Source organism: Thamnophis sirtalis, unplaced genomic scaffold, assembly GCF_051295495.1.
Source record: "Thamnophis sirtalis isolate CommonGarterSnake01/CBP01778 unplaced genomic scaffold, rThaSir2_p1.2 scaffold_10, whole genome shotgun sequence".
NCBI lineage: Eukaryota > Metazoa > Chordata > Lepidosauria > Squamata > Natricidae > Thamnophis > Thamnophis sirtalis.
The window spans coordinates 71,366,055-71,378,554 of NW_028261390.1; the positions used below are offsets into that span (position 1 = coordinate 71,366,055).

Consider the following 12,500-nt stretch of genomic DNA (forward strand, 5'->3'; position numbering starts at 1 on the left):
CTCAGTGGCTAAGACGCTGAGCTTGTCGATCAGAAAGCTCGGCAGTTCGGCGGTTCAAATCCCCAGCACCGCATAACGGAGTGAGCTCCCGTGACTTGTCCCAGCTTCTGCCAACCTAGCAGTTCGAAAGCAAAATGCAAGTAGAAAAATAGGTACCACCTTTGCTGGGAAAGTAACAGCGTTCCGTGCGCCTTCTGCGTTGAGTCATGCCGGCCACATGACCATGGAGACGTCTTCGGACAGCGCTGGCTCTTCGGCTTTGAAACGGAGATGAGCACCGCCCCCTAGAGTCGGGAACGACCAGCACATATGTGCGAGGGGGACCTTTAACTTTACTTTCACTTTTCCAGAGATTAAAAGGAAAAGGAGGGTGGGAAATATTTCGACTTTTGCACTTCTGTGAATCTAACCTTGTAATTAAGATAGAGCTAAGCTGCTCCTGGTGGGGATTTTTCTCTGAACTGTCTTTGCAGGGCTAACAAATTCCTATTTTGTCTTCCTTCAGCAACGCCTGGGACAGATGCTTTTTTGGGGCCAACAAGGAGTAGGAAAAAATCTAAGGAAAGCTGTGGAATGGTATGCAAAGGGAGCTTTAGAAAATGAAGACCCGGTCTCTTTATTCGACTATTCCATTGTTCTGTTCAAGGTAAATGTTTTTTTTTAAAAAAAAATGAATACCTTGGAGGATGTTTTCCTATTCTTTTTAAACTGTGTTATGTTATTATAGGGAAGGCGGAAAGGAGGGAAAGGAAGGAAGGAAGGGTAAACAACAAGAAGAAAGTAAGGAAGTAAAAACAAGAGGAAGGAAGGAAATAACGAAGAAAGGAAAAGAAGGAGAAAGGAAAGATTGAAGGGTAAGGAAGGAAGGAAGGAAATTAGGGAGGAAAAAGGAAGAGGGGAAAAGAGAGGGAGGAAGGAAAAGAGGGAAGGATGGAGAGCAAGGATAGAAGGAAAGAAGAAAAAGTGTGATGTAGCATGGGAGGAAGGGAGGAAGGGAGGGAGGGAGGAAAAAAGGGAGGAAGGAAGGAAAAGAGGAGAAGAGGGAGGGAGGAAGGAAAGAAGAAAAAGAGGGAGGAAGGAAGGAAAAACAAGAGGAAGGAAGGAAATAAGGAAGAAAGGAAAAGAAGGAGAAAGGAAAGATTGAAGGGTAAGGAAAGAAGGAAGGAAATTAGGGAGAAAGAAAGGAAGGAGGGAAAAAGGAGGGAGGAAGGAAAAGAGGGAAGGAGGGAGAGGAAGGATAGAAGGAAAGAAGAAAAAGCGGGATGTAGGATGGGAGGAAGGAAGGAAGGGAGGGAGGAAAAAAGGGAGGAAGGAAGGAAAGAGGAGAAGAGGGAGGGAGGAAGGAAAGAAGAAAAAGAGGGAGGAAGGAAGGAAAAACAAGAGGAAGGAAAGAAAATAAGAAAGGAAAGATGGATTGAAAGAAGTAAGGAAAGAAGGGAGGAAAATAGGGAGGAGGGAGGGAAAAGGAGGAAGAGGGAAAGAAGGAAAAGAGGGAAGAAGGGGGAGGGAGGGAGGATAGTAGGAAAGAAAAAGAGGGAAGGAGAGAGGGAGGAAGGAAAAGATGAGGATGTAAGAGGGAGAGAGGAAAAAGGGGAGGGAGGGAGGGAGGAAGGAAGATTTTTCCTTAAACCACAGCTGTTGATTCCCATTGCTATATCTATTTATATCACTTCCTGCATTCTTTCCCACTATTAATTGCTGGAATTATCCACGTTTATTCCTTCAGCAACTGTGTACATGTTCTCCAATAATTCTGAGACCGGAATATATATTATAAAATTGTAAAATTGTTCCACAAGGGCCATTAGTCGCTTTTTTTCAGTGCCCCTTCCTTTGTAAACAGAAGATGTCAATTTCGGATAAAATGCTCCCCTCACTTTCCTATATGAAAAAAAATCCCCCCGAAGCTGAAGCTATTTATAAATTATATTATTGTTAAGTATTATTAAGTATTAAGTATTATTTTCTCGTTCTCGAGGGCCAAGGGGTGAAGAGGAACAGGCGTCTGGCTTTCCAGCTGATGAAAAAAGCCTCGTCAAAGGTAGAATCTATTCACAAGAATCAGTTTTTTCTTTCTTTCTTTTTTAAACAAAGGTTTTTTTTCTTTTCTTATTATTATATAATTTCACGTATTTTATGAACAAAGCGTTGCCTGTTTTTTCCCCCCCTCCTTACATCTTCTATTCCGTATAATTCATTTTGCATCATATTTTCATTTCACATTTCATTATTTCTTATTTTCGTTTCATATTTTCCAGCTTAAACTTAATTCCTTTTTAAAATTTAAACAATGTCATTAGTCGCCTCTGCAAATTATTCACATTTCAGGTATCATTTCCATCTGTTATTCTGTTTTTCTATCAACAACATATATCCCCGAGTTTAATTTTATATAGTAAACCCTTTACACAATTCATTTAACATCATGTTTTCATTTCACAGTTCAATCGTCTTTTATTTTCTTTCCACACTATCCAGCTGAACTTTAATTTCTTCTTAATATATAAACAGTATCATTCTTTGCCTCTCCGAGTTAATCAAATTTTAGCCTATCAATTCCATCTATTATTCTGTTTGACTATTGATAATGTGTTTCCTCTAATTTTAATTTCATAGAGTAAACACTTCACTTAGTTAATGATCCACAATTAATAATATTAATCTATTTCCCTCACATTTCTCAAGATCGGTTTTTTCCTGCCTGAGTGAAACACCTTGCTTTTCTCCCCATCCAATTTCGTTTTGTTGCAATTACTAACCTGGGTGGCAGCTTCTCCATTACATCTTTTCTTTTTTAAATTGAAAATTTTGAAAAAAAAAACCTTTTACAAACGTTTACTTCCCTTTCCCTCCCCTCCCCACCCAAACCTCCCCCCCAAACCTCCCCCCTGCCGATTTCCCAGAACGAATACAGGGTATAATTCTTTAACAAAAATATTCTAAAATAAACTTTAAAAAAGTTAATATCATCTTTCATTTGAGCTTTAACTCCTCTTTGCTAGGCTAACTCTAAACAGATTATATCATTCCTTGTTTCTTCAGTCATAAACTATCTGGAATTTCTTAGTCCCGTATTTATTTTGAATATAGTCAATCCATCTTCTCCAATTTATATCTCTCATTTGAGTGGTCCTTGAGCTATGCTGATATTTTAGCCATCTCTGCTAGGTTTGTTATTTTTAATGTCCGTTCTTGGATAGTAGGCAAATCTTCCTTCTTCCAATATTGCGCCACCAACAGTCTTGCTGCGGTTATTAAATGCGAAATCAAGTTAGTCTCTATAACTGTACAATCAGTAATTATACCTAACAAAAATAACTGAGGGGTAAACTTTATCCTTTATTAAAGAACATTTTGCATAACCCACCATATTTTTATCCAAAATGCTTTAACCTTTTACAAGTCCACCATATATGATAGTATGTGGCATCAGCGCAATCACATCTCCAGCATTTAGGTTGTAAATTCGGATACATAGAGGCCAGTTTTTTTTAGGATTTAAATGCCATCTATAAAACATCTTATAAAAGTTTTCTCTCAAATTTTGGGCTTGTGTAAATTTTACATTTCTTACCCAAATCTTTTCCCGTGTATCCAACATTATTGGTTCTTCAAAATTTTGTGCCCACTTTATCATACAGTCTTTAACTAATTCTGTTTCCGAATCCATTCCTATTAATGCATTATATGGTCTCTTTATATGCATTGGACTTTGATCGCTAATTTGTGGCCGAGGTGGCGCAGTGGTTAGGGTGCAGTACTGCAGGCCACTTCAGCTGACTGTTATCTGCAGTTCGGCGGTTCTAATCTCACTGGCTCAAGGTTGACTCAGCCTTCCATCCTTCCGAAGTGGGTGAAATGAGGACCCGGATTGTTGTTGGGGGCGATATGCTGACTCTGTAAACTGCTTAGAGAGGGCTGAAAGCCCTAGGAAGCGGTATATAAGTCTAACTGCTATTGCTATTGCTATTGCTATTGTTTTAGTAAATTATCCTCATCTTGCATAAAACCGATTTTTTGATCTTTACATCAAAAGATCATTACATCTTTTCTTGATTCCCCCCTCTTCTCCAATAGGGATTCCCCCAGGCAGTCAACGGCCTCGGCTGGTATTATCACAACTTTAAAAGAGATTATGTCAAAGCAGCCAAATATTGGCTAAAAGCCGAAGCCATGGGTAGCCCAGATGCCTCCTTCAACCTCGGGGTTTTGCATTTAGATGGAATCTATCCAGGAGCGACGGGTAGAAATCGGGTAAGTAAGTGAACTTTGCATTGTCCCATAAACCGGCGGCCATCCAACTTTTTGGGCACCAAGGACAGGTTCCTTGGAGACAGAGATTTTGTTGTGGCCTGCCAGAGGAGCTGGCGGCAGAGTCGGACAGTGAGGAGGTTGGGGAGGAAGATGGGCCAGTCCTGGAGTCTGGGGAAGGCTCTGAGGAGGGCTCTGCATCGGAGGCAGAGAGGGGGCCAAGGCCGTCTGACAGTTTTCAGAGATGGAGATCAGTGAGGCAGAAGAACAGCTGGAGCCTGTTCCCGATGTGCGCATGCGCAGAGCTGCCAGGAGAAGGGAACAGCTAAAGAACAAGGGCCAACTCGGGAGTAAAGGCACAGGTGGACAATGAATGGCCCCTCCCATAGGGAATAAAGAGGAGCAAAAGTGGAGAGGAGCAGTGGTGGGATTCAAGTTTTTTTCCTACTGGTTCTGTGGGCGTGGCTTGGTGGGCGTGGCTTGGTGGGTATGGCAGGGGAAGGATACTGTAAAATCTCCATTCCCTCCCCACTCCAGGGGAAGGATACTGCAAAATCTTCATTCCCTCCGGATCAGCTGGGACTCGGGAGGCAGAGAATAGATGCGGGCGGGGCCAGCCAGAGGTGGTATTTACCGGTTCTCTGAACTACTCAAAATTTCCGCTACCGGTTCTCCAGAACTGGTCAGAAGCTGCTGAATGCCACCTCTGGAGTGGAGTTTGCAGAAGACAATTAGTTCGTTTCATTAGTGTGAAGATTTGTTGGGGATTTTCAGAGAATCCTTGCCAAGTATTTTCTTGTAGAGCAGTTGCGTTTGGAAGATATCGGCCTGGCAGCTCTCCAAGCCTGATGAGGTCTGTGGCTGTCAATTCACCTTTGAAAGACTGTTTTCGAGGACTTTCCTGGACGTGAATGAATATTAGCTTCATAAAAAGGGCTTTTGCCGGGATTTTGCGAAGCCTAGGACAGATCTATTCCCTTTCTGAGAAGCAAAGTCAACCAGGAAGCCTGATTCACTTAACAACCGTGTGACTAACTACGGCAGTCATAAAATGGGACAAAATTCACTTAACAAATCTCCCACTTAGCAACAGAATTGTTGGGCTCAATTATGGTGGCGATTTGAGGACCTACCTGCGCTTAAATTGTAAATGTGTTTCATGGGAGCTAGTAAACTATTTTGATTTTTTAAAGCAATGTAGAATGGAAGTTACCTCTGCAACGTTTTTTATTTTTCCCCCTTTGGCAGACTAAGGCTGCTGGCTATTTCTACAAAGCCGCGGAGAAAGGTCATATGGAAGGGACTCTGCACTGCGCCCACTTCTACATTACAGGAAATCTACCAAGCTTTCCCCGGGATCCGGAAAAGGCCGTGCTGTGAGTAAGGAGAAAGGAGAAACGATTGCAAAAGAAAAATGTTACTTGGTTGACCCTAATCAGTATTAGGTGGTTAGTACGCTACATTTAAGGGGATGCATTTGCTCAGTGGCTAAGATACTGAGCTTGTTGATCGGTTTTTAGCACAGATGCTACCAGCGATGTGTGAATTGGGCGTTTTATGCAATGCCCAGGATATCTTGGGGGGAGGGGAGAACGGTGGCTCAGGAAATAGCCAGGCTCTCGTTTTTTTCTTTTATGTGGGAAACGGGTCCAAATGGCTCTTTGAGTATTTAAGGTTGCTGACCCTTGATATAGATGATGGATGATAGATAGATAGATAGATAGATAGATAGATAGATAGATAGATGATAGATAGATAGATAGATAGAAAGAAAGAAAGAAAGAAAGAAAGAGTAGGTAGGTAGGTAGGTAGGTAGGTAGGTAGGTAGGTAGGTAGGTAGATGGATAGATTAATTGATGATAGATTGATGGCAGAAAAAGATAGATGATAGATAGATAGAAATAAATAGAAAAATATATAGATGATAGAAATAGATGGATGGATGATAGATAGATTGATAATATAGATGATAGATAGATAAATAGATATAGATAAGATAGATAGAATAAGATAGATGATAGATGATAGATGATAGATGATAGATGATAGATGATAGATGATAGATGATGGATGGATGGATGGATGGATAGATGGATGGATAGATGGATGGATAGATAGATAGATAGAAATAGGTAGGTAGGTAGGTAGGTAGGTAGGTAGGTAGATGGATAGATTAATTGATGATAGATAGATAGAAAAAGATAGACAGATGATAGAAATAGATAGATGGATGGATGATAGATAGATACAAATAGATAGATATACAGACAGATAGATGATAGGAGGTAGGTAGATGATTGATAGATGGATACAGAGATAGATAGATAGATAGATAGATAGATAGATAGATAGATAGATAGATAGATAGAGTTGATAGATGTTAGAGTATAGTATAAGATAGAGAGCACTCCATCCATCCATCCATCCATCCGTCCGTTCGTTCGTCCGTCCGTTCGTCCGTCCGTCCGTCCGTCCATCATCTCACCAGCTAGAGGCCCTGCTTGCCCCTAAGAGGTGCTTTTCCCACGCCCTCCTCCCCATCGGGGCATCCAAGGCTAAAGGAGGGCGGATTCCATTCAGCCAAACGGTGCTTCCTTTTCTCTCCTTTTCACGTTCCTCCTTTCCTTGGCAGCTGGGCAAAACACGTGGCAGAAAAGAATGGCTACTTGGGCCACGTCATCCAGAAAGGACTCAGAGCCTACTTGGAGCTCTCTTGGTAAGTTTGTGGTGGATTTTTGCCACTGTGGAAAATGTGTTTTATGTTATTTTATTATTTTTTTGAAGCTTCTTTGTTTTAGTTTAATTCGGAGTTGCTATTTTGCTCTTCTCTTTGATTTTAGGAATGAGGCTCTTCTGTATTATATCCTTTCCGCCGAGACAGGAATTGAGGTGGCACAGACAAATTTAGCACATATCTGTGAAGAGAAGCCAGTGAGTATCTTTTTTTCCACTACTACTACTACTACTACTACTACTACTGTGCTGCTGCTTTCATTCTTCTCCTTCTCCTCTTCTTCCTCCGCCTCCTTCTTCCTCCTTCTCTTCTTTTTCTTCTTTTCCTTCTTCTTTTCTTCCTCCTCTTCTTCTCTTCTTCCTCTTCCTCCTCCTTCTTTTCCTTTCCCTCTTCTTCTTTTGCTTCTTTTCCTCTTCCTCCTCCTTCTTCTCTCCTCCTCTTCTTTTCCTTCTTTTCTTCTTCTCTTCCTCCTCCCCTCTCTCCTTTCCTTCCCCTCTTCTTCCTCCTCCTCTTCTTCTTTTAATCTTCTCTTTCTCCTTTTTCCTCTTCTTCTTTTCTTCTTCTTTTCCTCTTCCTCCTCCTCTTCTCCCTCTTCCTCTTCCTCCTCCTCCTCTTCTTTTCCTTCTTTTCCTCTTCTCTTCCTCCTCCCCTCTCTCCTTTCCTTCCCCTCTTCTTCCTCCTCCTCTTCTTCTTTTAATCTTCTCTTTCTCCTTCTTCTTTTCCTTTTCTTCTTTTCCTTCTTCTTTTCCTCTTCCACCTCCTCTTCTCCCTCTTCCCCTTCCTCCTCCTCCTTCTCTTCTTCTTTTCCTTTTCCAATTCTTCTTTTGCTTCTTTTCCTCTTCCTCCTCCTCTTCTCCTCCTCCTCTTCTTTTCCTTCTTTTCCTCTTCTCTTCCTCCTCCCCTCTCACCTTTCCTCCCCTCTTCTTTCTCCTCCTCTTCTTTTCATCTTCTCTTTCACCTTCTTTTCCTCTTCTTCTTTTCTTTCTTCTTTTCCTCTTCCTCCTCCTCTTCTTCTTTTCCTCCTCTTCTTTTTCTTTTCATTCCTCCTCCTCCTCCTCTTCTTCTCGTCTCATTCTCCTCCTCCTCCAAAATCATTATTTTCCCATTATCCTTCCCAGAACTTGACAAACCGATACTTCTCCACTGACTGTGTTCGGAAGTACTATAATTTCTCCATTTCTCAAAGCACCTCGCTCCCTCTTTTGGTATGTATAACAGCTGATTAAAAAAATAATGCCCTGTGAGTATTATGGAGTCATGGAATATATTCTGGGTTGTTTTTTTTGTGTGCTTGTTCTCCAGAATTAAATAAGAAACAGCAACTGATTAAAAACATTTGGTTTTTATGCTGAAGTTTTAGGCATCGACATTTAAATCATAACTAAATTAAATTAAATATAACAAAGAAAAACACGCTTCCAAAGCTTTAACGCAAGACTTTCTTCCCACAGCTTACTTGAAAGTAGGAGATTTTTACTACTATGGTGCTCAGAACCAGACCAGGGATTTGAATATGTCAGCCCGGATGTACGCACAAGCAGCGCTGATGGGAGATGCCCAGGTGGGTAGCTGTTTTGACCCCCCCTCTTTGCTCATTCAGAAACGACAGCCCCCCCCCACACAGCGTGCAAAGGAATGTCTTTATCAGTCCCGGCTTTTGCTGGCTGCGAGCCCAAAATAAACATAGATAAATTCTCTGGCAAGAAGTTAAACAGCAAATGCAAAAACAAACCCTCACAGCAAACCAGGTTTACATAAAGCAAATCACTTATCCAAGTGCTTCTTTGAATCATGAACACGAACTAGAACAGGAACGGAACGGAACTAAGAATGACGTTGACTTCTGCAACTAAGGCGTGGCACCATCAGTCTTTTATCCACAGGAAGAGATCCTTAATGAGCCACAGCTGCTTGTTATCTTCTCCTGTGAGCATCCTGAAACCACTCACAGGAGATTTCTGTGTCAGTCTGATAGCAGCTCCAAAGGCTCCTACTGAGCCACAACACTATCCCCCACCGCAAGGCCCTTCCCCCGGATCTGACGGTCCGGATGCGGTCGGAATGGATTGTCCATACGATGGCCCGCACTCACCTCCTGTGTTTCCTCCTTCGTGATTCCCAAATACCTGCAGGGACATTCCCCTTGATCCAATGCTCCCCAGGTATCCGGTGGCCACCACATCTCCTCCCGCCCTGCGTGGCGTCGACGCCCTGTCCAGGGTCCTCCACCCTCTCCAAAGCTGACCCACCAGCCCCTGTGCTGTCGGAGACTGGCGGCAGCTCTAACAGCTCCGGCCGAGCCCTAACACCCTGTCCAGGGTTCTCCACCTCCTCCAAGGCCAACTCATAAGACCCCTCGCTGTCGGAGTCTGGCGGCAGCTCCACTGACTCCTGCCGGGCCACCACAGTAGCGGACGGTTAGCCTATCAAACATGAAACCTTCAAAAATGGCCTCAGGCTCTAGTCAAGCTTCCCCTCCTCTTACAAGCACCCCAAATCCAGACTCAGTCCGTTTCCCGAGTTACGACTCTGTAACTCTCTGGTTTGGCACAGCCACTAAAGAGAAGAGGGACGGGCTTCAACCGGTGGTTAGGACAGCAGAAAACACAACTGCATGACTCAAAACTGTCCCATTGAAAACGTGTTCCCGTCGGAAATAAACAGAGAGCCAGTTTGTTTGGTGAAAAACTTTATCTCGATCTAAGGAATTAGGTGATAACCGGCACTAAATGACTATGATACAAAGGTAAGCGAATCCAAGTCAGTTCTAACAAAGTTACCGTATATATATATATATATATATATATATATATATATATATATATATATATATATATATATATATATATATATATATATATATAATATATATATATCATTACTCTGCCAAGCTCCACCCACAAATCCACCCAGATGACAGCCCTCATCACCAGCACCAATCTCCATGACCCTCAGCCCCCCTCAGCCACACATACCCCTCCCCCACGGAGTGTCATCATTGCCTCCCTCCTTATCGGCTGCATCCATGTAGAAGAGTTACCTCAGAGTAGGCGGTTGCACCCGAGTGGAAGAGTTACTTCAGAGTAGGGGGTTGCAACGGAGTAGAAGCGTTACTTCAGAGTAACTGACAATTGTATTTTATAGTGCAGTGGCCTAGAGGTGGAGCTCTCGCCTCGCGATCAGGAGGCCGTGAGTTCGATCCTAGGTAGAGGCAGATGTTTCTCTCTCCGGTCACGCTGAAATTATATCTGCTGAATATAATTCCGCATTGGTGACAGGAAGGGCATCTGGCCAGTAAATCCTCAGCTCCATTTAGTTGCCCAGACTCCACCCTGCAAGGGGTCATTAAAGAGACAATAATGCTTGTATTTTATGATTATGATCATGATTTATCGCTTGATGCTTGTATGAACCCTGAGAGCTTCTGCACCAGAGACAAATTCCTTGTGTGTCACACATGGCCAATTAAGCTCTTTCTGTTCTGTTCTGTTCTATTCTGTTCTATTCCATTCTATTCCTTATTCCATTTCATATTCTATTCTGTTATGTTCTATTCCTTATTCCGTTCCTTATTCTACTCTGCTCTGCTCTGCTCTACTCCTATTCTATTCTATTCTATTCTATTCTATTCTATTCTATTCTATTCTATTCTATTCTATTCCTTTCCATTCCATTCTTATTCTATTCTCTTCTATTCTATTCCTTCCATATTCTGTTCTATTCTATTCTACTCTGCTCTGCTCTACTCCAATTCTATTCTATTCTTATTCTAGTCTATTCCTTCCATATTCTATTCTTTCCATATTCTGTTCTATTCTATTCTCTTATTCTATTCTATTCTATTCTTATTCTAGTCTATTTTCCATATTCTATTCTTTCCATATTTTGTTCTATTCTACTCTACTCTACTCTACTCTACTCTACTCTACTCTACTCTACTCTACTCTACTCTACTCTACTCTACTCTACTCTACTCTACTCTACTCTACTCTACTCTACTCCTATCCTATTCCATTCCATTCCATTCCATTCTTTGCTATGCTATGCTATGCTATGCTATTGGAATCTTACCAGCAAGACAGTCCAATTAACCATCATTTTATCTCTTCCAGGGATTCTTTAATTTGGCTCTTCTTCTGGAAGAAGGTTATCCTATCCCAAGTTCCCTTTTAGATCGTTTAGAAATCGACAGCACTGCCCACTCCAGAAATATGTCCCTCCATCAGGAGCTTTATGAAAGGTAGGCCTGTTCTTTTTTTCCCCCCTCTGTTTTCTTTTTGACAGATCCTGAAGTCAAGAGTTGAACATTTAGAGTGGTGTCTGTGGAACATGAGTTAGAAGTGACTTGTGGGAATGAAGCCTTCAGTTCTCCTTCTGCACAAACGCTCGGAAAGAAACAGGCCTAGAGATGAGGTGAATTCTGGTTCAAAAGTGCGGACAATTGTCACTTCCCGGTTGAGAGCCAGGTTGAGCCAAAACATCCGTTTTGCAACGGGGCAACATTTCAAGATCAGAAGCTCAAGATCAGAAGCTCAAGATCAGAAGCTCAAACCAGGGTTGGGCTCCAGCCGGCACGACTGCCGTTCACTGGCGCATTGCGCTAGAAATTGTTCTGCGCATGAACAGAACCGAAAACCAAGATGGCCGCAGCGATGGAGGCGACTGGGGAAACAGTTCAGGGGCGTGGCACAGATGTGGGTTCCTACCAGTTCGCATCGGTTCGGAGGAACTGGTAGTGGAAATGGCAACTGGGTCTCCGAACCGGTAAGGACAGCATGCTCGCCACGCCCCTGAACCAGTTCCCCGGTCTCTGTGACATCTTTTTTTTGACGCTTTTAAATGTTCTGTACATGCAAAATCATGCACGGACCGAACTGGCAGTAATGCCAGCAGAAACTCACCCCTGGCGTGGCAGGCCTGGGCCGTTGCCTGCTCCAGAGACCCAGGCCGTCATACCGCTACCGGTTCGGCCAAACAGATCTGAACTGATAAGAGCCCACCACGGACTCGAATTGCAATTAGAATCTTTGAGATAACCCATAGGTACTCTGCACGGGTGTTTCTTGTAAGTAGGCTGCAAGAATTAATGTTTTCCGGTCCGCTGATGAGCTGAGCAGCTGGGAGTTGATTTCAACACATCAGAATAGAGCTGGAAGGGACCTTGGAGATCTTCTAGTCCAACCCCCTGCTCAAGGAGGAGACCCTATACCATTTCAACTAGGTGGCAGTCCAGTCTTTTCTTAAAAACCTCCAGGGATGGAATCCCCCCCACAACTTCTGAAGGCAAGCTGTTCGATTAGATCAGTGTTTCTCAACCTTGGCAACTTGAAGATGTCCGGACTTCAACTCCCAGAATTCCCCAGCCAGCAAATGCTGGCTGGGGAATTCTGGGAGTTGAAGTCCGGACATCTTCAAGTTGCCAAGGTTGAGAAACACTGGATTAGATAATTGTTCTGACTGTTAGGAAGTTTCTCCTTAGTTCTAGGTTGCTTCTCTCCTTGATTAGTTTCCACCC

The 12,500-nt window shown here is 42.8% G+C and overlaps 1 protein-coding gene across 1 annotated transcript in view; it reads left to right on the top strand.

The window, feature by feature from the left end:
* The window catches only part of SEL1L3 (SEL1L family member 3), a 32,104-nt gene that overhangs the window by 13,750 nt on the left and 5,854 nt on the right, over nucleotides 1–12,500 (top strand). Inside the window, 10 exon segments of the mRNA XM_087723707.1 lie at nucleotides 467–646; nucleotides 1,979–2,041; nucleotides 4,078–4,254; nucleotides 5,500–5,627; nucleotides 6,884–6,967; nucleotides 7,092–7,182; nucleotides 8,104–8,175; nucleotides 8,178–8,190; nucleotides 8,437–8,546; nucleotides 11,098–11,225. Coding sequence (XP_087579833.1) covers nucleotides 467–646; nucleotides 1,979–2,041; nucleotides 4,078–4,254; nucleotides 5,500–5,627; nucleotides 6,884–6,967; nucleotides 7,092–7,182; nucleotides 8,104–8,175; nucleotides 8,178–8,190; nucleotides 8,437–8,546; nucleotides 11,098–11,225 — 1,046 coding nt within the window.